General features: G+C 38.2%; 2 protein-coding genes across 2 annotated transcripts in view; one reads left to right on the plus strand and one right to left on the minus strand.

Moving 5' to 3' along the window:
- The window catches only part of LCOR (ligand dependent nuclear receptor corepressor), a 143,267-nt gene that overhangs the window by 76,510 nt on the left and 39,148 nt on the right, over positions 1-27,609 (minus strand). The gene's annotated exons all lie outside the window — the stretch shown is intronic.
- On the plus strand, positions 17,628-18,297 carry LOC118632473 (rRNA-processing protein FCF1 homolog). Its single transcript, XM_036265618.1, has one exon. It carries the CDS (start codon positions 17,636-17,638, stop codon positions 18,230-18,232), a length of 597 nt encoding a protein of 198 aa, XP_036121511.1. The 5' UTR covers positions 17,628-17,635; the 3' UTR covers positions 18,233-18,297.

Raw genomic sequence — 27,609 nt, forward strand, 5'->3', positions numbered from 1 at the left:
ATACCTGGGTTACAGGTTTGATCCTCAGCCTCAGTAGGAGTCATGTGGGAGGCAACCAATCAATGTGTCTCCCTCACATCAATGTTTTTCTCTCTCCCTCCCTCCCTCCCTTCCATTCTATTTAAAAAAAATCAATGGAAAAATATCCTAGGGTGAAGATTAACAACAACAAAAAGTAGTTCAGCTAAATAAAAAAATGACTCAGAACAAAGACCCCCAAAAGGGGAAAATACTATTTATATATATAATGGTAAGCAATATATCAGTTATTAGAGAAGTGTAAGTAGTTATTACTAATACCGGGTTTCAGTTTACTATAATGAATAAGGACTCTTTAAATAGATAAGCACAATATAATTTTTAAAATTAAGATTTAAGAATAACATCTCAAATTATTACAACAAAACCTTAGGTGAAGAAGAGTAAAATATGCTTAAAATATGTTAAAGTAAGATCAAGTGTGTTTGTGAGGTTAAGGAGCTGTTTGAACTCATTAATGTTTTATGTTGATAAAATGTAGACTTAAAATAAAATTGCTTAAAATGTATGAGTAAAGCTAAAGAATTTCTTTTATTTATTATTATTTTTATCCTCATTTGAGGAAATTTTTCCATTTTGTTGTTCAGATGGAGTGTAAGGGAGAGAGAGAGAAAAAAAAAACACTGACATGAAAGGGACACATCGAGTGGCTGCCACCCACACAACCCAACCAGGGCCGGGGACAAACTACAACTGAGGTACATGCCCTTAGCGGAAACTGAACCCGAGTCTCTCGGGACCGCAGGCCAATACTCTAACTGCTGAGCCAAACCGGCCAGGGCAAGATGAAGAATTTCTAAATCACTAGAGGGCGTAACAATAAAAAAGGTCAACTTAAAAGTAAAAAAAATTAAAAACGAAATAAAAGGCAAGCACACTAAATAGGAAACACAAAAAATAATTTCAGAAATAATACCAAACATGTATGTGGCACAATATATGCTAATTGAATTAACTAAATAAAAGAGAAAAAAATCATCAGGGCTAAACTATACATGTACTTAAAAGTGACACAGATATGTTGACATTGTAGAGGCAGGTAAAGATCTAAGAAAAATGAGGAAAAGAAACAAGAAAAGAGCAATACAACAGGTGGCAATAACAATATTTAAAAAATCCAAAGATATAAGCATAAAACAAAACAATAAAGAATTTTTCTATTACTATGGGGTAATCTATTTCATGAGTGAAAGAGACATAACATTTTTTCTTATTTCTGTTTGGGTTTGGCATCTGGCCTCCTAGAAAGAGTTGGGATATATTCTCTCTTCTTCTATTTTCTGTAAAAGGTGACAGAAAATTGGGAAGCTGCTCTCTTTCTTAAAAGTTGGAATGAGCCCTGGCCAGTTTGGCTCAGTGGTTAGAGCGTCGGCCCGCAGATCAGAGAGACCTTGGTTCGGTTCCCACTAAGGGCATTTATCTCAGTTGCAGTTTGTCCCTGGCTCCGTTGGGGTCATGCGGGTGGCAACCAGTCGATGTGTCTCTCTCACGTAGATGTTTCTCTCTCTCTCTTCCTCCCTCTCTCCCTCTGAAGATAAATGCGCCAAAAAAAAAAAAAAGTCCTTGAGTGAGGATTACAAAAAAAAAGTGGAGATGAAGTCACATGTAAAACCATCTGGGGTTCTTTTCTGCAAGAAGAGTTTTAACTATTACATTTATTTAATACTTACACAACAATTCAAACTTTTTATTCCTTTTTGAACTGGCTTTTGGCAAGTGTTATTTTTCTTGAATTTCAAAGTTATTGGTGTACTGGTTGTTGATAGTATTTTCCCTTATCTTTCTGGTTGTTGATAGTATTTTCCCTTATCTTTTTAAAAATTTTGGTAAAACATACATAATATAAAATATACCATTTTAAGTGTACCATTAAATATACTACTTACATTATACCATCTCCAAAACTTTTTTCATCTTTCAAAATTGTAATTCAATGCCCATTAAACAATAATTCTCTGTTCTCTCTATACCCAGCCCTGCCAACCATCAATGTACTTTCTGTCTCTGTAAATGTGGCTGCTCTTAGTACCTACCTCTCAAGTAGAATCATACAGTATTTGTCATTTGGTGACTGGCTTATTTCACTTAGCATAATGTCCTCAAGGTTTATTGAGGACATACTGTAGCATGTGACAGGATACCCTTCCTTTTTAAGGCTGAATACTATTCCATTGATGCGTACATCATATTTTGTTTATCCATTCATCAATGTATGAAAGTTGGGTTGCTTCCACCTTCTGGCTATTGTAAATAATGCTGCTATAAATCCCTTATCTTTTTTTTTTTTTAATCCTCAACTGAGAACATTTTTACATATATCTTCAGAGAGAGCGGGACAGAGAGAGGGAGGGAAAGAGAGAGAGAAATAAACATCGATGTGAGAGAGGCACATCGACTGGCTGCCACCCACACGACCCCAACTGGGGTGGGGACAAACTACAACCGAGGTACGTGCCCATAAGCGGGAACCAAACGCAGGACTCACCGGTCCGCAGGCCGATGCTCTAACTGCTGAGCCAAACGGGCCAGGACTAAATCCCTTATCTCTGGATACCCACACTACCCCATCAAGAGCCAGACCTCTCTCTAAACCCCTTATCTTTTATTTATTTTTTTTATCCTCACCTGAGGACATTTTCTTGTTTATCTTCAGATAGAGCGGGAGAGAGAAAGGGGGGGTAGAGAGAGAGAAAAACATCGATGTGAGAAAGACACATCTACTGGTTGCCACCCACACTATCCCAACCAGGGCCGGGGACAAACTGCAACCGAGGTACATGCCCTTAGCGGAAACCAAACCCAGGACTCTCTGGTCTGCAGGCCGAGGCTCTAACTGCTACGCCAAACTGGCCAGGGCCTAAACCCCTTATCTTTTAAATCTCCTCTTTACCTATAGTTATAGTCTTCATTTTGGCAATAGTATTTATCTGTGTGTGTGTGTGTGTGTGTTTATCCTCACCCGAGGACATTTTTCCATTTTTTGTTCAGATAGAGTGGGAGAGAGGGAGAGAGAGAAACACAGACGTGAAAGGGACACATCGAGTGGTTGCCACCGCACAACTCAACCAGGGCCGGGGTGTGTGCCCTTAGCGGGAACTGAACCCGGGACTCTCTGGACCGCAGGCCAATGCTCTAACCGCTAAGCCAAACCGGCCAGGGCTATTTGTGTTTGTTTTTGTTCCTTGGTCAATCTTGCCAGGTTTGTTTTCTTGGGTTTTATTTTTCCCTAAAAAAAAAAAAAAAAATTCACTTTGTTTTAAAATCTTCTATATCACATCTTTGTTTTCTGATTCATTTATTTTCACTTTAAGTTTCATTATTTTTATATTTTCTTTGGATTTACTGTTATTCTTTTTTCTGAATTATGATAACTTAGTTCACTTCTTTTATTTATTTATTTATTTATTTTAACATTTTTCTTTATTGACTTTAGAGAGAGGAAGGGATAGGGAAAGAGAGATAGAAACATCAATGAGAGAAAACATCGACTGGCCACCTGCTACATGCCCCCCATTGGGGATTGGGCCCACAATCTGGGTACGTGCCCTGATCAGGAATCAAACCGCCAACCTCTTGGTGCATGAGCTATACCAGTCTGGCCACTTTTTTGAAAACAAAGAATAAAGTATAGTAATGATTTAAGAGAACTAAACTTTTAATTATTTTGTATTAAGAAGTAATCTAGGATAAATAAAATCTAATATATCCAAATAATGGAATATCACAATATGAATGAATGAACTTCAAAACATTATGCTAAGTGAAAAGGGTCAGAAATAAAAGACCACATGCTATATAATTTCATTGACAGGAAAGGTCCAGGAAAGACAAATCTATAGAAAAAAAGTAGATTAGTGGTTTCCTAGAGCTAGGAGTAAAAATAGGAATGACTGCATGCAAATGAACACATTTCTTTTTGAGGTGATGAAAATATCCTAAAATTATATTTTGGTGATGGTTGCACAACTCTGTAAATATGTGGATTGTAAGGTGTGTAAATTATCTCTCAAAGCTTTTAACAAAATAATTGTGCATATTTGATTAATATTTGTAATGTTTTAAGAGAATTTGGCTTCTTAAACTTGTATTCTAATTCAAAATATAGAGTTGAATAGCTAAGTCTTGTGGTTATAGGCTGAAGACTTATTAAGTTTGCATACTGCATTAGAATATTTACATAATTTAGGAATAATCACATTTATGTTTAATTATTAGATTTTCCAAGATTTATTTAGCTATCTAGGAAGATTCTGTGTGTTAAACCAAATTTTAAAATAAAATATAAAAATTTTAATGTATAAGTACAGATTAAAATGTTTTAAGAAGTTAAACTAATCAGGTACACTTCATGCCCATTATAACAAAATCTTCAGATGAACACTGTAACGCACGTATCATTACTACCTAGTACATTTAAGAAACTAAAAATCAAAACAGCTACATTTTTCATACAACTACAATGAGGCAGATCCTAGTCGCTTCAAACCAGGCCTGTGGTTCTAAAGCCCAGGCTCTTTTCACTTCATCACACTACCTACTGCTATCTCTACCTTTTAACTCACCTTACTATCAACATCCCCCTATACTATCATTTCCACCAGAAACCATCCTTTACACTGCTGCCAGACTTCCTTCATCTTCTCTTGGTTTTAAAACCTTTGATGGCTTTCCACTGACAATACTGAAGACTTCAAATTCCTGGATGACAAGCAAGATCACTGAGGGTCTGTCTAGTCCCAAACCTTTCCAGTTTCCCCTGCCATCATTTTCTGTCACATAAACTATGCTCTGGCCAGATTGACTGATCAATCATTACATACATATCAATGCGTCTTAAGCACAGCATGCCCTCTGCCTAGAGTGTCCTCCTGCAATACTCAATCTAGTTAATTTTAAGGCATCCCTTACCTCATCCTACAAGCCCCAGGCAACGTTAGGAACATCATCAGTGCTGAAGTTGCACTGTTTATAAACTATAATTTTTTGGCATTTTACCCACTATATTTTGAGCAAATAAATGGAGCCTATTCATCTTTTTCTTAACATCAGCCTGTTCCTTAAATTGCAGTCAATAATGTTTGCTGGGTGAATGCAAACACAACTTTCTTAATGCCTATATCCTAAGTGGTTTGAAATTTCATGACTCCTATTTGTGTGTCTGGCATGTTGAAGACCCACAAAAATAGAAATAAATAAAACAGAAGAGTAATTGATATCTGAGAGCTCGAACAAGTTCCCTGTATCTATGAACTAAAACCAGAACATAATTAATGGCTTGCTTTGCTGGTCCATGAACAAAGATGACAGGACACTTTTGTGTGTGTCTGCAAAGCTGTAACCACAGCAAAGACAGAAATAAATTAAGAAAGATGAAGTCCTAAAGAACAGTGGTATTAATACATTAAGGAGAAAAAGAAATAGGGATTGAGTAGCTGAAACATTAACAAAATAATTTCATATAATTATACCTACATACATTATGTCATAAATGAGGTTCTAAGATGTTAAGTAAGCAAAATCATAAAAATAGTAAATACCTAGGTCAAATAAATTTAGTTCTTTGGAAATCCAAGGGCAGTTTTGGTTCATTTTTCCGGTTATATCAAACGGTCTTCGGTAGAGTAATTATGCTAAAAAGCCATTTAAATGCAAATCTAAAGTTGATTAGGAATGAGTCAATTATATCAGGAGTTCACATCTATGGGCCATAATTCCTTAGAGAAATTCAGTCATTACAAGGTCAGTAAATCCATATGAGCACTGTTTATAAATTAAATAAAATTGTGCTTGCATATACAGCCACTACTTTTCTGAATGCATTTTGTTGTTAACAAAATACATACTTATCAAAGCATTATTGAATTAATAACAGCCTTTTGTTTTATATTTTATCAAAGACACTAAAAATGCAATCAATGTGGGAGACCAGCAATTTCTTTTGCCTTTTATTTTAGATTAATAAAGCAAAAAGAATCTGTATTGTTTCTGAGACTCTTTTCCTTGATGTACTGTAGATACTGAGTGTCTACTATTGCTATCAGAGAAATGGACAGATAGAATTTCTCCACTGCTAGTGGAAGTGGAATTCTTGGAGAACCCCTGGAATAAGCGTTTCCAGAGGCCCCCATGAGAGGATAAGATGTGACAGAAAGCTTTATTTGCGTGGAATTACATCCCTGGGTTTTCAAAGCCTCATTTCCCTTAAACTGGTCCTGGAAGAGGTGCAGCCAGAAATTAAACAGAGCTAGGAACAAAGCCAATGTCCAGAGTTTCCATTCCATGGTAGAGTTGGGTAGAGCACAGCATGAGGCTAGTTCCAGTCCACCAGTCCATTGTGTGGGGTCCACATGGCCATGAGCCATGTGGATGAATGCAGGGGAGTACACCCCCCTGCAACGAGAGAGCTAGGAGCCCAGCATGCAAGAGAGGGAACTCCCTTGTTTAGGAGTTTCAATATCTGAAATCTTCCCAAACTTGCAGTGGCCATACCTACTCTGGCCAGTGACCTGATCCCAGGTGTGACTGACAGGCAAGTACCTTCCCTACATCATCCAGGTTAATTACAACAGTATAACTATCAGTCTGGCACTAGGGATGCAGCTATGAACACCACAGACAAAAGTCCCTATCTTGGAACTTTATGGCACAGGAGAGAAATGATACAAATAGTGATTTGATAAATGTGTGATAACATAAGAATAAGCAAGTAGTAATGGTCAAAGAAGAATATAGCAGACAAGGGGGATAACAAACAAACCCCGATGAACTCTGACTGATAACTCTAAGAACTGCTGGGTAGGGACAGAGTAAGGAGAATTTTTAGATAGGTCAGAAAAAGATTTTTGGATACTGGATAAAGTGAGGAAGCAAGCCATATAGATATCCAGAACAGGAACATTCTAGGTAAAGGGAACAACACTAAAGCAATATATCATATAAAGTATGGTATATTTCAGAAACAGCAAGAAAGCTGGTATGGTCTGAGCAAAGTAACTAAGATGGAAAGTAGGAAATGAGGTCAGAGATCTAGAGGCAAGATCATAGTGAGGAGATTGGATTTTGAATTTAACAGAAATCCATTAGGTTTACAAATAGGTAGTAGTGGAGGTAACATTTATTGTTTAAGATTTCTTGATGGTGCATGGATAACTGACTGTGAGAAAAGCATTATTAGGAGACTATTATATTACAACAGTTTTGGCAAGATATAATGCCTTGAACTGTAGTAGTAGTAATGGAGGTAGAGAGTAGTAGCTGGATATAGAGTATATTTTGAAGATAAAACCAACTTGTTTGGTGATGCTCTAAAAGTGGAATGTGAGGGAAAGGAGCTGAAAGCAACAGTTAGGCTTTTGGTCTAAGAAATGGGTGAATGGTAATGTAAGTTTCTAAGAGAAGTCTAGAGGAGAAACAGGTTTGGCAGAGAGAGGTCTAGTTCAGTTTTGGACACATTAAGTCTGATATTCCTTTTAGAAATCAAAATGGATATATGTAGAAGGCAACTGGATAGGTGAGTTTGAAGTTAAAAGAAGATACTGCGATGAGTGATATAAAACTGGAAATCATCAAAGCAGAGATCAAATACAGCCTTAGAACTAGCTGAGAATATATTCAGTTAATGAAAGCAGACAAAAAAGAGAGGAGGGTAGAGGACTGAATACTAGAGCATTCCAATGTTTACCAATTAGGAAGAAAAAGAGACTGAAAATATGACCAAATCTTATTTTGCATCTGGCAAATAACTTCGTTGTAAGCACTCAAAAAGTATTAGCTGTTCTGAACTACTGTATATGGCAAGTAATTAAAATGTCTATCATGTCCCCAGCTTCATACAAATGATGTTTTTGAAAGGAAGCACATCATTTTAGATATAATCAAATACATTTCTTTACCTGTATCTAACTGCATATTTTAAAATCATTATTTTATAACACACCTCCAACATACCTTAATATGTGGCTGTACAAAAGAATAAATTTCAATCTGGTTCCAACTAGACTAAGCTTCAGTATGTTTAGACATATTTAAATTACACTGCAGTTTAACTTAGCCTTCAGATTTACATACATACTTACATATAAAATAAAATCTTAGTAGTTTTCCCCTGCTCAAAAAAACATTCAATGATTACCTACTCTCTACAAAATAAAACCCAAACATAAGGTCTGGCTTTTAAATCCTTCCAAAAGTGAATGTTTTCAAAACTCTCTCTTCAAGTACTCTCAACTCAAATGATTGTTTCTTGAATATAACTTGCTTCTGCTTTTCTTGATGCTCTCCTCACCCTGTTCCTTCTGACTGCAATGTCCACAAATCTCAAGATTCTTGATCCTACTTGGTCTTCAAGGCCACAGATCAGAACTCCTGTTTCAATTGTTACCTTTGTTCTTGATTGACTTTGAATATCCTTCACTTTAATGGTTCCGAATTTTAAACATAAATGCATATGTTTTATGTATCCAACTGAATTTGACATTCAATGTTGTAATGTAATACAGAAAAAAAGCTAGTACTCTAGAAAGTAAGAGACAAATGGTTAAGAGCATGGATTCTTTTTTTTTTTTTGTATTTATTTTTTGTTTTTATTTATTAATTTATTGTTACAGATGTTTCTCCTTTGTTACCCCATTGACACCCTTCTCCCCATCCCCCCAACCCCACCCCCGGCTTGCTGTCCATGTCCATTGGTTACGCATACATGTATGTAAGTTCTGTGGTTTATCTCTTCCCACACCCCCACCCCCTCTTCTAAAGGTTGTCAGTCTGTACCCTACATCCGTGTTTCTGGGTCTACCCTATTCCTCAGACTGTTATATTCATTATATTCCATATATAAGTGAGATCATGTGGTATTTGTCTATTTCTGCTTGGCTTGTTTCACTTAGGATAATACTTTCCAGGTCCCTACCTGTCGTCTCAAAGGATAAGAGATCTTTCTTACAGCTGCATAGTACTCCATTGTGTATATGTACCACTGCTTTTTTATCTATTCGTCTACTGATGGACACTTGGGCTGTTTCCAGATCTTAGCTATTGTAAATAGTGCTGCTACAAACATGGGGGTACATATACTCTTTCTGATTGGTGTTTCAGGCTTCTTAGGGTATATTCCTAGAAGCGGGATCACTGGATCAAATGGAAGTTCAATTTTTAATTTTTTGAGTTAACACTGTATTGTTTTCCATAGTGGCTGCACCAGTCTGCATTTCCACCAGCAGTGCACTAGAGTCCCCTTTTCTCCACACCCTTACCAACACTTGTTTGATGATTTGTTGATGGCAACCATTCTGACAGGTGTGAGGTGATACCTCACTGTTGTTTTAATTTGCATCTATCTCTCTGATGATTAGTGATGTTGAGCATTTCTTCATATGTCTCTTGGCCATTTGTATGTCCTGTTTGGAAAGGTGTCTATTCAGCTCCTCTGCCCAATTTTTAATTGGGTTCTTTGTCTTCCTTTTGTTGAGTTGTATGAGTACTCTATGTATTTTGGAAATTAACCCCTTATGTGATGTATCATTCGCAATGATGTTCTCCCATACAGTGGGTTGCCTTTCCATTTTGATGGTTGTTTCTTTTGCTCTGCAGAAGCTTTTTAGTTTGATGTAGTCCCACGTGTTCATTTTTTCCTTTGTTTCTGTTGCCTTAGGTGATGTATCAGTGAAAATTCTGCTGCATATGATGTCCGAAATTTTGTTGCCTACATTTTCTTCTAGGATTTTTATGGATTCATGGGTCACATTTAAGTCATTTAAACATTTTGAGTTTACTTTTGTGTATGGTGTAAGTTGATGGTCTAGTTTCATTTTTTTGCATGTAGCTGTTCAATTTTCCCAACACCATTTATTAAAGAGGCTGTCCTTACTCCATTGCATGCTCTTGGCACCTTTGTCAAATGTTAATTGAGCATATTGCCTTGGGTCCATTTCTGGGTTCTCTATTCTGTTCCACTGGTCTATATGCCTGTTCTTGTGCCAGTACCAGGCTGTTTTGATTACAGTCGCTTTGTAGTATGACCTGATATCTGGTATAGTGATCCCACCTACTTTGTCCTTCTTTTTCAAAATTGCTGTGGCTATTTGGGGTGTTTTTGGTTCCATATGAACTTTTGAAGTATTTGTTCTAGTTCTGTGAAATATGTCATTTGTGTTTTGATGGGGTTTGCATTGAATCTATAGATTGCTTTGGGTAATATGGATATTTTAATGATGTTAATTCTTCCAATCCATGAACAAGGTATGTGCTTCCACTTTTGTATATCTTCCTCTATTTCTTTATTCAATGTCCTGTAGTTTTCTGCAAATAGGTCCTTTACTTCTTTGGTTAAGTTTACTCCTAGGTATCTTAATTTTTTTGCCATGATGGTAAATGGGATTGTTTTTTCAGTTTCTCTTTCTGTGAGTTCATCATTGGTGTATAAGAATGCCGTCGATTTCTTGACATTAATTTTGTATCCTGATACTTTGCCAAATTCTTTTTTTAAGTCTAGTAGGTTTTTGATGGAGTCTTTAAGGTTATCTATGTATAATATCATGTCATCTGCAAATAATAACAGTGTCACTTCCTCCTTTCCAATTTGGATCCCTTTTATTTTTTCTTCATGTCTGATTGCTTGGCTAAGACTTCCAGTACTATGTTAAATAAGAGTGGCGAAAGTGGACATCCCTGTCTTGTTCCTGTTCTTAAGAGAATACTTTTAGTTTCTGCCCATTGAGTATGATGTTGGTCTTTCATATATGGCCTTTATTATGTCGAGATGTGATCCCTCTATTCCCACATTGCTGAGCGTTTTTATCAGAAATGGATGCTGGATTTTGTCGAATGCTTTTTCAGTGTCTATTGATATGATCATGTGGTTTTAATTCTTCATTTTGTTTATGATGTATCACATTTATTGATTTGCTAATATTGCATCCCTGGGATGAATCCCTCTTGGTCATGGTAAATATTTTTGATGTATTGCTGGATCTGATTTGCTAGTATTTTGTTCAGGATTTTGGCGTCTATGTTCATCAGGGATATTGGCCTGTAGTTTTCTTTCTTTGTAGTGTCTTTTTCTGGTTTTGGAATTAGAATTATGCTGGTCTCATAAAACGAGTTTGGAAGTCTTCCTTCTTGAATTTTTTGAAATAGTTTGAGGAGAATGGGTGTTAGTTCTTCTTTGAATGTTCAGTAAAAGTCCCCCGTGAAGCCATCTGGGCCTGGGCTTTTGTTTGCTGGGAGAGTCTTGATTACCTCTTCAATTTCTTTAGTTGTTATTGGTCTGTTCAAGTTTTCTATCTCTTCCCGGTCCAGTTTTGGGAGACTGTGTGTTTCTAGAAACTTGTCCATTTCACTTAGATTGTCAAATTTGTTGCCATATAATTGTTCATAGTAGCTATTAACGATCTTTTATATTTCTGTGGTGTCAGTTATTACTTGTCTTTCATTTCTGATTTTGTGTATTTGGGTTCTCTCTCTCTGTTTCTTGGTGAGTCTAGCTAAGGTTCCATCAATCTTATCTTTTTGAAAAACCAGCTCTTTGTTTCATTGATCCTTTGAATTGTTTTTTTGGACTCTATGTCATTTATTTCTGCTCTGATCTTTACTATTTCCTTCCTTCTACTTGCTCTGGGGTTTTCTTTTTGTTTGCTTTCTAATTCTTTAAGTTGTAAGGTTAGACAGTCAATTAGAAATTTTTCTTGTTTCTTGAGGTAGGCGTGTAGTGCTATGAACTTCCCTCTCAGAACTGCTTTTGCTGCATCCCAAGATTTTGTGTTGTTGTGTGTCATTTTCACTGGTTTCCAGGAAGTCTTTAATTTCTTCCTTGATCTCCTCGGTCACCCATTCATTGTTTAATAATATGCTATTTAGCCTCCATGTGTTCAAATGTCTTTGCATGTTTTTGTTGCAATTGATTTCTAGTTTCATGCCACTGTAATCTGAGAAGATACTTGATATGATTTCAATCTTCTTGAACTTGTAGAGATTTAGTTTGCGTTATATCATGTTGTCTATCTTTGAGAATGTCCCATGTGCACTTGAGAAGAATGTGAATTCTGTAGTTTTGGAGTGTAATTCTCTGTAAATATCTATTAAATCCATTTGGTCTAGTGCTTCATTTAGAGTCTCTGTTTCCTTGCTAATTTTTTGTCTAGAGGATCTATCCAGTGGTGTCAATGGGGTGTTGAAGTCCCCTGCTATGATTGTATTGCTGTCGATTTCTCCTTTAAAGTCCTCCAGAAAATTTTTAATATATTTTGGTGCTCCTATATTGGGTGCATATATGTTTATCAAGGTTATATCTTCCTGTTGGATAGATCCTTTCAATATTATGTAGTGGCCTTCTTTGTCTCTAGTTATGGTCTTCATTTTGAAATCTATTTGATCAGTTATGAATATTGCTACCCCAGCTTTTTTTTGCTTAACATTTGCTTGGAAAATTTTTTTCCATCCCTTCACTTTCAACCTATGTGAGTCTTTTGTTGTGAGGTGGGTCTCTTGGAAACAACATATAGATGAGTCATGCTTTCTTATCCAATCAGCTACTCTGTGTCTTTTTATTGGATCATTCAGTCCATTAGGTGATTATTGATATGTATTTATTTATTGCCATTTTTGTTTAGTTTGGTTATGTTTTTCTTCCTATTTCTCCTGCTAATTACAGCAGTCCTTTTAACATTTCTAGTAGTGCTGGTTTGGTGCTAATGTATTCCCTTAGCTTTTTTGCTGTCTGGGAAGCTCTTTATTTGACCTTCTATTTTGAATGATAGCCTTGCTGGGTAGAGTAGTCTTGGATTCAGATCCTTGTTTTTCATGACCTTGATTACCTCATGCCATTCCCTTCTGGCCTGTAGTGTTGCTGTTGAGAAGTCAGCTGAAAGCCTTATGGGGGGTTCCTTTGTAGGTAACCTGTTGCTTATCTCTTGCTGCTTTTAGGATTCTCTCTTTGTCTTTAATTTTTGGCATTTTAATTACTATGTGTCTTGGTGTGGTCCTGTTTGGGTTCTTCTTACTTGGGGCTCTCTGTGCTTCTTGAAGTTGAATGCCTTCTTCCTTCACCAAATTAGGTGAGTTTTCAGTCACTATTTCTTTGAATATATTCTCTAACCCTTGTTCATTTTCTTCTTCTTCGGGGACTCCTATGATGTGAATATTATTACATTTCCAGTTGTCCCACAGTCTCTTAAGCTGTCTTCCTGTTTTTTAATTTTTTCCTTTTGGTTTTCTGATTGGTTGATTTTTTTCTACCCTGTCTTCTAATTCGCTGATCCGGTCCTCAGCTTCCTCTACTCTGCTCTTTAGACCTTCCAATGTGCTCTTTATTTCTGATATGTCACTCTTGATCTCTTCTTGGTGGTTTTTAATTTCCAACTGGTTTATTTTCAGCATCTCTATGTCCTTACTCATGCTGTTCAGCTTCCTCAAGATCATAGCTCTGAATTCTAGCTCGGTTAACTTGCCTAACTGCTCCACATTGATATCATCTTCGGTGGAGGTCTCTTGTTCTTTCATTTGGCTTTTGTTTCTGTGTTTCACCATTCTGGCTATCACAATGGGCTTTGGAGCCTGCCAAGTTTTCTCTGTGGGTATTGGTGTTCTGCTGTTTGTGGCTCCCTCTCCTGGGTTTAGATGAGCGAGGGAGAACCCTTGTTAAACATCACTGTCAAGTCTTACTTTCCTGGTTACAGTTGCTAGCCCAGGAATGATGCTGTTATTTTCTAACTTTTTGCCTGAATGCTAGCAGTCCAGGTTACTTGAAGAGTTTTGGGTTGTTAGTTGATTGAAAAACTCCCTCAGGTGCTCCGCATAAGGGGATTTCCCAAGGGAGGAGCAGATGCTGGTTAGTAAGCCTCAATTTGCATTTCAATGGCCACCAGGTGGAGTTGAATCTCCGAGGGAGGGGCTGCTGCCTCTCCTCAGAGCTCTGGGAAGGAGCAATATGGCCACTGTCCTGCGTGGCTGCAACTCAGCAAAAGCTCTGAGCGCCCTCCAAATCCCGAGCATCCCCACACAGTTCCAGTCCAGTCTTCCCTCCCTCTGCCAGAACCCAAGGTCAGTGGCTGTGGTTATTTTAGCCTCTGTCCCGGCTTTGCGCTGTGGAGCCGCTTGGGAGTTTAACCCGAGGGGCTGCTCACAGCTAAGGCAGCTGCCGAGCTGCCGAGCGTGGGCTCCCAGCCCCTCACGCCTTGGCAATCCTACTAGGATCGAGTCAGTGTCCCTGGTTATATGGTCCTCGCATGCTGCTGTTCTGTCGCTTTTCCCCGTTGATTTGTCTGTGTTTTGTGTTTTACTTGTAATTCCAGTTTGGTCTTGGGAGACAGCATGTGTAGCTTCCATTCAGTCTGTCACCATTTTGGAATCTATCTTCCTATCTCCCTCCCTTCCTTCCTCCCTCCCTCCTTTCTTTCCTCAAGAGCATGGATATTCCGGAGCCAGACTACTTGGGTTCAAATTTCTGTCATTGCCTTTTCATAGTTCTATGGCTTTGAGCAACTTACTTATCTTCTTTATGGCTCATCTTCCTTGGCTATAAAATTGTTTTGATCTCGCCCAGCTGGCGTGGCTCAGTAGTGAAGTGTTTACCCATGTACCAAGAGGTCGCAGGTTCAGTTCCCAGTCAGGGAACATGCCCAGGTTGTGGGCCCAATCCCCAGTGGGGGTCATGCAGGAGGTGGCCAATCGATGTTCTCTCATCCATGTCTCTCTCTCTCTCTCCCTCTAAAAATCAATAAAGAAAAAAATTTTTTAAAATTATTTTGATCTCAAAAGTTTTAGATTATTAGATAAATATTTGCAAAATGTTTAGAATAGTATCTGAAAGCACAATAGAAGCACCATATTATAAAGTGTATGAGAAAGGAAAAAAAGGGAAGAAGGTTGTATTTTGGTTTGTAACTCCTTTTTTTCCTATATGATTTAAAAGACAACTATATACAACAAAAATTATAAATTTATGTTGACCCCTGGCCGGTTTGGCTCAGTGGTTAGAGTGTTGATCCGTGGACTGAAGGGTGGAGGGTTTGATTCCCAGTCAAAGGCACATGCAATACTTAGGTTGCAGGTTCAATCCCCAGCCCCAGTTGGAATCATGCAGGAGGCAACCAACTGATGTGTCTCTCTAACATTGATGTTTCTTTCTGTTCCTCCCTTCTTCCCTCCCTATCTAAAAATCAATGAAAAAATATCCTCGAATGAAGATCAACAGAAAAAAGAAGGTATAAATAAATAAATCTGTGTGGATAGGCATATTAATGTGTAAAGTTGTAATTTGTGACAATAACAACATAAAGTAGGAGAACAGACATTAAGAGCAAAGTACTTTGTATACTACTGAAACTAAGTTATTAATTTGAAATAGATTCTTATAAGATGTTAATTATATATCCCCTAGGCAAACACTAAGAAAATAACTTAGAGAAATGAAAAAAAAATCAATATTATACACTAGAAAATATATAACACAAAAGACAGTGATGGAGGACTTAAAGAACAAAGTTGACATAAGACATAAAAACAAACAAATAGCAAAATGGCAAAGATACTTCTCATCAGTAATTACATTAAATATAAATGGATTATCTTTCCAATTAAAAGACCAAGATGGGGAAAATGGATAAAAGAAACATGATCTAACTATACTCTGTCTATACCATAGACTAACATTAGATCTACGGACACAAAGAGGTAGAAAGTGAGAGAAATTGAGTGGAAATACTCAATTAGACAAAACAGGTGTTAACATAAAATGTTACAACAGAAAAAGAAGAATATTATATGATAAAAAGAGTTCATTTATTATGAAGATTTAACAATTAAAATATATATATGCACCCAACAACAGACCTCCAAAATACATGAAGCAAACAATGACGGAATTGAAGGAAGAAATGCTCAACAATAGTTGTAGATGTCAATATCCCACTTTCAATAATAGATGAAACAACTATGTAAAAGATAAAAAGAAAACAGAACATTTGAACAACACTATAAATTAATTAAATTTAACAAACATACACAGATCACTCTACTCAACGAGAGCAGAATATACATTCTTATCAAGTACACATGGACCATTCCCCAGGATAGACTATATGTTATGTCACAAAATAAGTCTCAATAAATTAAAAAGCTGTAAATCATACTAAGTATCTTCTCCAACAATTATGTAATGAAATTAAAATTAACAGGAAAATTCACAAATATGTTGAAATTAAAAAACATATTCTTAACCAATGAGCCAAAGAAGTAATCACAATGAAAATTAGAAAATACATTGAGATGGAAAAAAACACCTCACAACATATCAAAACTTACGTACTGAATGAAGCAAAGGCAGTGCTCAGAAGTAAATTTATAATTGTAAATACCTATTTTAAGTTAGAATATCACAAATCAATAACTTAACCATCTACTCTAAGAAACTAGAAAAAGAAGAAACTAAATACAAAACTTTTTTTTTTAAAAAAAGAAGAAAATACTGTGAAACCTTGGTTTTCTAACTTAATTCATTCTGGAAGGCTGTTGAAAAACCAAATAATGTTTTTCCCATTAGAAATAATGTAAAATGAATTAACCCATTCCAGACCCCCAAATGATTCCGTTTTAACCTTTCTTGTGTACAGTACATATCTAATATACTGGTGAATCTATAAACATTTAAAAATAAAAAGGACATAAAATATAAATGAAAATTTAACAAAAAGAAAATGAAGTACACAGTAAAAAATGAAAATTTAATAAGTAACAAAAGCAAAAAAAAAAAAAGAAAATATTCACAGCATAATTTCCTGAGATGTTAATGTGAAGTTTAGCAGTAAACTGACTCATACTTGCTCATTCTCTCTTGTTTGTTGCCTAAGAAATGTGTGCATGCTCATATAGGTATCCGCATGAAAGAGTTGCTGGGCTGAGAAGCAAATTGTTCAAGATGGGAGATATTCAAGAACTGAGGTTTGACTGTAATAAAGATAGGACAGAGATTTTAAAGAGTAGAAATTAGCCCTGGCCTGTTTGGCTCAGTGGTTAGAGCGTTGGCCTGTGGTCCAGAGAGACCCGGGTTCGGTTCCTGCTAAGGGCATGTACCTCGGTTGCAGTTTGTCCCCAGCCCTGGTTGGTCGTGCAGGTGGCAGCCACTCGATGTGTCCCTTTCACATCGATGTTTCTCTCTCTCTCCCTCCCACTCTGTCTGAACAAAGAATGGAAAATAAAAATGTTCTCAGGTGAGGATAAAAAATAAATAAATAAATAAATAAATAAATAAATAAATAAATAAATAAAGTAGAAATTAAAGAAAAATCAGCAAAACCAAATCTTCTTTGAAAAGATTAACACTAATGACAAATCATTAGCTAGACCGACCAAGAAATAAAAGAAAGACTCAATTTACTAAAATCAAGAATCAGAGTGGGGACACATCACTACTGACTTTACAGAAATAAAATGAATTAAAAAAGAATATTATAAACAAGTGTATGCCAACCAGTAGTAACACAGATGCAATGGACAAATTCTTAGAAATAAATGACAAAACTGACTCAACAAGAAGTAAAAAAAAATCTGATGGACCTGTAACAATCAAGAGATTAAAACAGAGAAACTTGAGTGTGGCGTGGACATGGCGAAACAAAAGAAAACAAGGAAGTATGCGACCATGAAGCGAATGCTTAGTCTCAGAGACCAGAGGCTTAAAGAAAAGGATAGACTAAAACCTAAAAAGAAAGAAAAGAAAGATCCCAGTGCACTCAAAGAAAGAGAAGTCCCCCAACCCCCCTCCTGCTTATTCTTCCAATATAACACACAGCTGGGCCCACCTTACCACATCCTGGTTGATATCAACTTTATCAACTTTTCCATTAAGGCCAAACTGGACTTAGTGCAGTCAATGATGGACTGTCTCTATGCCAAGTGTATCCCTTGTATAACTGATTGTGTCATGGCTGAAATAGAAAAATTGGGGCAGAAATATAGAGTGGCTCTAAGGATCACCAAGAATCCAAGATTTGAACGATTACCATGCACACACAAAGGAACATATGCAGATGACTGCTTAGTACAGAGAGTAACTCAGCACAAGTGTTACATTGTGGCCACAGTTGACTGGGACCTTAAAAGAAGAATCAGGAAGATCCCTGGAGTTCCCATCATGTATATTTCTAACCATAGGTACAACATTGAGCGGATGCCAGATGATTATGGAGCCCTTCGGTTCTAATACTTAAAGACAAAGTTCCTCTGTTTTCCTTCAACCAGCTTTTTCTGTTGCCAGTTTATTAGACATGGTACAGCCTGAGTCATTGCTCCACTTACCCATTTGCTTTGTTACAAGTTGAGTATGGTTAAACACTTTTTTAAAAAAAATTATCACTCATGGACACTTTCCCATTTATCTTCAGATAGAGTGGGAGGGAGGGAGGGTGGAAGAGAGAGAGAGAGAGAGAGAGAGAGAGAGAGAGAGAGAAAGAGACATCCATCGACATGAGGGACACATTGATTGGTTGCTTCCTGCACGACCCCTACAAGGGTAGGGGACTGAACTGCAACCGAGGTATGTCGCCTTGACCAGAATCAAACATGCAACTCTTTGGTCTGTGAGCCGACACTCCAACTGCTAAGCCAAACAGACCAGGGCTACACTCACTTTTTGATGTTGTTTTGAAAATGATATTTTGTATCATTCAAAAATTTGTTGCATCTTTGTATAAATCAGATGATTGCTCACAAAACAAAACAAAAAGAGAGATATTAAAACAGTAATTTTAAAAAACTGACAAAGAGCCCTGGCCAGTTGAGCATTGTCCCATGCACTGAAAGGTTGCTGGTTTGATCCCCAGTAGGGAGCGTGCAGGAGGCAGCTGATGTAGCGCTCTCACATAAATATTTCTCTCTCTCTCTAAACATCAATTTTTAAAAAATCTTTAAAAAGCCCTGGCCAGTTTGGCTCAGTGGTTGGAGTGTCAGCCCATGGATCAAAGAGTTGTGGGTTCAATTCTGGTTGGGGGCACATACCTCAGTTGCAGTTCATCCCCGGCCCTGGTCGGGGTCATGTGGGAGGCCGGTCAACATGTCTCTCTCACATTGATGATTCTCTTTCCTTTCTCCCTCTCTCTCTCTCTCCTCCCTCCCACTCTATCTGCAAAATCAATGGAAAAGTATCCTTGGGTAAAGATTAAAACAAAAACAACAAAAAAATAAAAAGCCAAGAGCCATATGGCTTCACTAATGAATTCTGACATTTAAAGAAATAACAATGCTTAACTTTTCAAAAAAAAACAGAAAAAGAACAAATATTTCCTAACTCATTCCACGAAGTGGCATTACCCTGATACCAAAGACAAAGATTTCACAAGAAAAGAAAACTATAGACCATTATCCCTTATTAATATAGATACAACAATCCTCAACAAAATACATACTAGCAAACCAAATTCAGCAACTTATTAAGGGGACTTGACACCATTGATTTATCCCAGGAATGCCAAGGGTGGTCCAACATACAAAATCAATCAATTGAAAAGAATCACCATGTAAACAGAATAAAGGGGGAAAATAACATGATCATCTCAACTGACAGAAAAAAGCATTTGACAAATTCTAACACCCTTTCATGATAAAAACACTCAACAATTTAGAATACAAAGACGCTTTCACAACCTGATAAAGAGCATCTATGAAACACTCACAACTAGCCCTGGCCAGTTTGGCTCAGCGGTAAGAGCATCAGCCCGTGGACCAGAGAGTCCCGGGTTCGGTTCCCGCTAAGGACACGTACCTTGGTTGCAGTTTGTCCCTGGCCCCAATGGGGCTGTATGGGTGGCAGCCAGTCAATGTATCTCTCTGACATTGAAGTTTCTCTCTCTCTCTCTTCCTCCTCTCTCTCCCTCCCGTTCTATGTGAAGATAAATGCAAAAATGTCCTCGAGTGAGGATGAAAACAAAAAACTCACATCTAACATACTCAATGGCAAAACACAAAGCTTTTTACTAAGATGAGGAACAAGACAAGGATGTTTACTCTTGCCACTTCTAGTCTACATTGTCTGTAAGTTCTGGCCAGGGCAATTAGGTAAGAGGAAAAAAAAAAAAAGGGCATCCAAACTGAAAAGGAAAAAGTAAACTTATCTCTTTTTGCAAATATCAGTATCTTTTTTTATTTTTTTATTTTTTTTCTTTATTGATTTGAGAGAGAGAGAAGAAGGGGGGGAGAGATAGAAACATCGATGTGAGAGAACATCAATTGGTCGCCTCCTGCATGCCCCACACTGGGGATTTGGCCCACATTCTGGGCATGTGCCCTGACTGGGAATCAAACTGGCAACCACTTGGTGCATGGGTCGATGCTCAACCACTGAGCCACACCGGCCAGGCATCAGTATCTTATACATAAAAAAATCCTAGCCCTGGCTGGGTGGCTCAGTTGGTTGGAATATTCATTATCCCACCAAAAGACTTCAGGTTAGATTCCTGGTCAGAGCACATACCTAGGTTGTGGGTTCCATCTCTAGTCCAGGCGCGTAGGGGAGGTAACCAATCTATGTTTTTTCTCTCTCCCTCCCCCTCTAAAAAATAATAAAAAAATATATCCTCAGGTGAGGATTTTTTTAAAAATCCTACAGAGTCCAAGAAAAACTACTAAACCTAATAAAACAAGTTCAGAAAGATTTCGGGATACAAGAACATATAAAAATCAGTTGTATTTCTATACACTAACAATGAACAATCTATAATTAAGGAAACAATTCTATTTACAGTAGCATCAAAAATAAAATACGTAGAAATAAATTTAACCAAGGAGGTAAAAAATTTGCATACTAATAACTACAGAACAGTGTTCTAAGAAATTAAAGAAGACCTAAATAAATTGAAAGACATCCACATTCCCAGAAGACTTAATATTGTTCAGATGGCAATACTCCCCAGATTAGTCTATGGATTCAAAGAAATCCCTATCAAAATTCCAACTATCTTTTTTGCAAAAACTGATAGACTGATCATAAAATTCATATGGATTTTCAAGGGAGCTCAGATAGTCTTATTTTGAGGAAAGCTGAACAAAAAGAACAGTGTTAGAAGATTCACACATCCCAATTCCAAAAATTATTACAGGGCCACCTACAGTAATCAAAACAGTGTACTGCTAGCACAAGAATAGACACATAGACCAATAGAACTTAACTGAGAGTCCCAAAATAAACCTATACATCAATGGTTAATTGACTTTCAGCAAGGATGTCAAGACTATTAAGTGGGGAAAGAATTGTCTTTATAACAAATGATGCTGGGATTACTGAATAACCCTATGCAAAAGAATGAAGTTGGACTGTTACCTCACCCATACATGAAAATTAACTCAAAATGTATCAAAGATTTAACTGTAAAAGAGAAAATTATAAAACTCTTAGAAAAAAACATAGGCATAAATCTTTGTGACTCTGGATATAGCAGTGGATTCTCTTAAACGGACATTAAGAGCATAAACAACAAAAATATAAAAATTTAAAAATATTCAACTTCATAAAATTTAAAAATGTATATAAATCAAAGTATATTATAAAGTAGAAAAGCCCACAAAATACAAAATTTTGCAAGTCATATACCTGATCAAAGAGTCTAGTATTCAGAATATATAAAGAACACTTACAACTCAACAACAAAAAAATGTAACCCAATTTTAAAATAGGCAAAGAACTTCAATTTCTCCAAAGAAGATTTAAAATCGTCAAGCACCTGAAAAGATGCACGTCATTAGTCACAAGAAAAATGCAAATGAATTTAACCATGAGATATCTCTTCATATTCACTAAGTGGCTATTAGGGAAAATAGTATGTTGGTGAGAATGTGGAGAAAACTGTAACCTTCCACATTGCTGATGGAAATGCAAAATGATGCAGATGTTGTGGGTGGTTCTTCAAGAAGTTAGCCCTGGCCGGTTTGGCTCAGCGGTTAGAGTATCGGCCTGCGGTCTGGAGAGACCCGGGTTCGGTTCCCGATAAGGGCATGTACCTCGGTTGCAGTTTGTCCCTGGCCCTGGTTGGTCGTGCGGGTGGCAGCCACTCGATGTGTCCCTTTCACATCGATGTTTCTCTCTCTCTCTCTCCCCCTCCTACTCTATCTGAACAAAAAATGTCCTCGGGTGAGAATAAATAAATAAATAAATAAATAAATAAATAAATAAATAAATAAAAAAGAAGTTAAACATAGAATTACCATGTGACCCAGCATTTCTACTCCTAAGTATATTGTTAAAATAAATGAAAACAGGGACTACGGCCAACATGGTGGTATAGGTAAACATGGTACTTGCCTCCTCCCACAACCACATCAAAATAACAACTAAACTACAGAACACAGCCATCATTCAGAACCTCCTGAAATCGAGCTGAATGGAAGTCCTACAACTATGAAAATAAAGAAGCAGCCACATCCAGACTGGTAGGAGCGGAATGGTGCAGATGAGTTGGTCCCACACCCACATGTGGTAAATAAAAATCAGGAGGGATACCTCAGCTACAAAGGTCCTCCTTGAGGAGAGAGGGGTCCCCACCCCACACCAAGCACCTAAGCTCAGGGTTCCAGTGCCAGGAAGAGAAATCTCTGTAACTTCTGGCTGTAAAAACAAGCAGAAATTGAGGCTAAGGGAGCCTGAGGCTGCTAGAGGGCTATAGTCCCAGGCAGGTCCTCTTAAAGGGCCGGCACAGGGACTGACTCAGGCTCCCTCCAGGATCCAGCACCGGGGGGGGGGGGGGGGGGGCTTGAAAGATGCCAGAGACATACAGGGAAGAACTGAGTTGTTTGGCACTGGGTCAAGAGCTGCAGAGGCAGCTTTCTCCTGGCCAGACAGACAGGAGTGCTGGCAGAGGCTGTTATTCCTTTGGTGAGCCCTTCCCTCATGGGGCAGGCAGAAAGCAGCCATATCTGAGATTCCAGCAACCTAGCTCACACTGTTTGCTCCACCCTGGTAATTCCCTGAGACCCTGCCCCTCCCAATTTTCAGACTCACCCAAGCTGTTTCCAGTGGCTTTACCACAGAATTGGCCTGTCTTGGCTCCTGCTTCAGATTTTCCTAACTTCTCTCAAACAAACAGCATCTGCCCTCAGTGAGTTCCGTATCTCTTATTAATTGGCCCCAGGCCTGGCATTAAAAGCAGCTAGCCTTGGATCACAGCTTGGCTTTGCCTGGGCACCTCCAAGCCCAGCACAAGCAGCAGCCATCTGTAGATCACTTTGTAGCTTATGCCTGGTAGCCCTGGGAAGAATACAGTCAGTGGCTGATCTTGCCCCAGAGCCAGCATACCCAGTGGACAGCTTCAGACTACATCGATACACCACCGCCCTACCACCTCCACAAGTGACAAGTCAATGAGTGGACTCAGTGGGTACTAGAGCCCTGTTGAAGTAAGCCTTGCTCTGTGCGATGGGCCCCTGCACAGCTGATCCTTCAAGGTGTTCAGAGGTCAGTGGTCAGTGGGCACAGCCAGTCCTTGCAGCTGATCAGACTGAGTAAATCCCTCCCACTGATATGCCAACAGCAATTAAGACTCAATTACAACAGAAGGGTATACAGTCCACACTAAGAGTGCACCTCAAAGGCCCAGCTGGGGTAATCAGGGAGGTTGTGCCACTGGTCTCTACAGGACACCTACTGCAGCAGGCCATGCTGCAAAGACCAGGAGACTTAACAACTCTACCTAATACATAGAAACAAACACAGGAAAGCAGTCAAAATGAGGAGACAAAGAAACATGTCCCAAATGAAAGAATAAAACAGAACTCCAGGAAAAGAACTAAACAAAATAGAGATAAGCAATTAATCAGATAAAGAGTTCAAAACACTCATTATAAGGATGCTCAAGGAACTTAGTGAGAACTTCAAGAAAGTTAGTGAGAACATGAACAACATTAAAAAGGACCAGTCAAAAATAAAGGATGGCCCTGGCCAGTTTGGCTCAGCGGTTAGAGTGTCAGCCTGTGGTCCAGAGAGACCCGGGTTCAGTTCCCACTAAGGGCACATACCTCGGTTGCAGTTTGTCCCCGGCCCTGGTTGGTCGTGCGGGTGGCAGCCACTCAATGTGTCCCTTTCACGTGGATGTTTCTGTCTCTCTCCCTCCCTCCCTCCCTCCCAGTCTACCTGAACAAAAAATGGAAAATATCCTCGGGTGAGGATAAAAAAAAAAAGAAATGAAGGATGCACTAACTGAAATGAAGAATAATTTACAGCTCTGGCTGGTTTGGCTCAGCAGCTGGAGCTTCAGCCTGCGGACCAGAGAGTCCCGGGTTCGGTTCCCACTAGGGGCACATACCAAAAAAAAAAAAGAAGAATGTACAGGGAATCAATAATAGAAGAGTAGGTAAAACCAGGAAGCAAAGCATCGATCTGGAATATAAGGAAGCAAAAAACACCTACTCAGAACAGCAAAAAGAAACAAGAATCCTCCCAAATGAGGACAGTGTAAGGAGCCTCTGGAACAACTTCAAGCATATTGACATTTGCATCATGGGGGTGTCAGAAAGAGAAATGAAAGAGTGAGAAATTGAAAACCTATGTGAAAAAACTTCCCTGACTTTGTGAAGGAAACAGACATACAAATCCAGAAAGCACAGAGTCCCAAACAAGATGAACCTAAAGAGGCCCACACCAAGACACACCACAATTAAAATGCAAAAGATTAAAGACAAAGAAAGTATCTTAAAGACAGCAAAAGCAAAGCAGTTAGTTACCCACAAGGGAACTCCCATAAGACTGTTAGCTGATTTCTCAACAGAAACTTTGCAGAGCAGAAGGGAGTCCTGCAAAGCTATCATTTAGAATCAATGGACACATAAAGAGTACCCCAGATAAGAAAAAACTAAAGGAATTCATCAAATCAGTATTATATGAAATGTTGAAGGGTCTTCTTGAAGATAAAAAATATGAACAATAAAATGACAATAAATACATATTAACAATTGAATCTACAAACCAAACAAACAAGGAGAACAGAAACAAACTCAAGAGATACAGAGACCTTTTAGTTAGTTGCCAGATGGGAGGGGGTTTGCAGGGATGGGTGAAAAAAGTGAAGGGATTAAGAAGTATAAATTGGTTGTTAGACTGATGAAGGGTTGGGGGAGATAAACTAAAGAATTTGTATGCATATATGTATAACCAATGGACACAGACAATAGTGTGGGGAAGGCCAGAGAGAGCTGGGAGTGGGAAGAAGGGTGTCAATGGGGGCAAAAACGAGGGACATCTGTAACACATTCAACAATAAAGGTAAGTTTTAAAAATAAAGAAATAGCCCTGGCTGGTTTGGCTCAGTGGTTACAGCATCGGCCTGCGGTCCCGAGAGACCTGGGTTCAGTTCCCGCTAAGAGCATGTACCTCTGTTGCAGTTTGTCCCCAGCCCTGGTTGGGTCGTGCGGGTGGCAGCCACTCGATGTGTCCCTTTCACACTGATATTTCTCTCTCTCTTCCTCTCTTTCCCTCCCACTCTATCTGAACAAAAAAAATGGAAAAATGTAAATAAAAATAAAGAAAAACAGGTGTTCAAAGAAAAACTTGTACATGAATATTCATAGTGGCACTATCCATAATAGCCAAAAGTGTAATATCTAAATGTCCATTAATTGATGAACGGATAAACAAAATGGGGTATAAGCATACAATGGAATAATATTCATCCATAAAAAGGATCTATTATGGATTGAATGTTTGTGGCCCTCCCATTCATATGTTGAAGCCCTAAGCCCAAAGTAACTGTATATTAATTAAGGTTAAATGAGGTCATAACAGAAGGAGAAGGGTGGCTGATACAACAGAATGAGTGTTCTTATAAGAAGAGACACCAGAAAGAACTCCCCTGCGCCCAATCAAAAAAGAAAGGCCATAAGAAGACATAGTGAGAAGGTGGGCATCTACAAGCCAGGAAAGGAGTGCTCAACCAAAACCAAACATGCTAGACCTTGATGTGGGGCTCTCAGCCCCCCAAAATGTAAGAAAATAAATACCTGTTGGTTAAGCCATCCAATATTTTGGTACAGCAGCCTGAGCTAATTTAGGAATGAAATACTGATGTGTACTACAACATGGATGAATCTCAAAAGTACTATGCTAGTTAGTCTGGGCTGGTTTGGCTCAGCAGTTAACAGTCAGCCCAGTTTCAGGGTCTCTGGTTCAATTCCTCATCCAAGGCATGTACCTGGATTGCCACAGTCAGGATTGTGTGGGAAGCAACCTGTCAATGTGTTTCTCTCTCCCCTCCTCCTTCTTTTCCACTATAGCTAAAAAAAAAAAAGAATCAATGAAAAAATATCCTCAGGTGAGGATTAACAAAAAAAAAAAGGGGGGAAAGAAACTATGCTAAATGAAAGAAGCCAGATACAAAAGACCACACACTGTGTGACTGTTTATAGGAAATGTCCAGAATAGACAAATCCATAGAAACAAAAAAGATATCAGTGGATGAGGGAAGGAAAATAGGGAGTGATTACATACAGGCATACCTCACTTTATTGCGCTTTGCTTTGTTGTGCTTCACAGATACTGTTTTTTTTTTATTATTATTATTATTACTACAAATTGAAGGTTTGGGAGGTGGGACCGGAAGAGAGAAACCAAAGAACTTATATGCATATATGCATAACCAATGGAAACAAACAATAGTGTGGGGAAAGCAGAAGGGGGGTGAATTGGGGAGGAGAGGGTGCAGGGGGGGGAAAAAGAGGGACATCTGTAATACATTCAACAATAAAGATAAGTTTAAAAACAAAAACAAAACAAAACAAAACAAAAAAAACTGAAGGTTTGCTACAGCCCTGCACTGAACAATCTATCAGCATCACTTTTCCAACATGCTCAATTGATGATTAGCATTTTTTTTTTTTTTTGGTACATGCCCCTAGCAGGAACTGAACCCAGGACTCTCTGGTGCTCAGGCCGATGCTCCAACCACTGAGCCAAACCGGCCAGGGCGATGATTAGCATTTTTTAAGCAATAAAGTAAGATTATGTACATTGTCTTTTTCAGACATAATGCTATTACACACTTAACAGACCATAGCAGAGTAAGCTTATAGCATCTATATGCAATGAAAAATAAAAAATAAAAAATTTGTGCAGCTCACTTTCGCTTTATTGATATTGTCTGGAACCAAAACTGCAATATCATCGAGCATACCTGTAATGGGCACGGGACATCTCTTTGATGTAAGAAAATGCCATGCAATTTGATAGTGGTGATAACTGTACAACACTGTGACTCTTCTAAAAGCTACTGAATTATTTACACATTTTAAAATGGTTAAAATATCACTTCTCAGCCTTTTGGCTAAGATCAAGTACAAAATGGTTAAAAATGATAAATTTTATTTTAATTTAAAAAATAAATATTGAGCCCTGGCTGATTTGGCTCAGCAGTTAGTTAGAACATCAGCCTGTGGACCGAAGGGTCTCGGGTTTGATTCCCAGCCAACAGAAGACCTGGATTGTAGGTTCGATCCCTGGGCCCAGCCAGGGTCCTGCAGGAGGCAACCAATTGGTGTGTCTCTCTCACTTCGATCTCTCTCTCTCTCTCTCCCCCCCTCCCAATCTATCTAAATAAATATTGATAG

This window comes from Molossus molossus, unplaced genomic scaffold (genome assembly GCF_014108415.1).
Source record: "Molossus molossus isolate mMolMol1 unplaced genomic scaffold, mMolMol1.p scaffold_m16_p_17, whole genome shotgun sequence".
Classification (NCBI taxonomy): domain Eukaryota; kingdom Metazoa; phylum Chordata; class Mammalia; order Chiroptera; family Molossidae; genus Molossus; species Molossus molossus.

Coding starts and splice junctions, on each gene's coding strand:
- LOC118632473 (XM_036265618.1), top strand. CDS start 17,636: ATGGCGAAACAAAAGAAAACAAGGAAGTATGCGACCATGAAGCGAATG.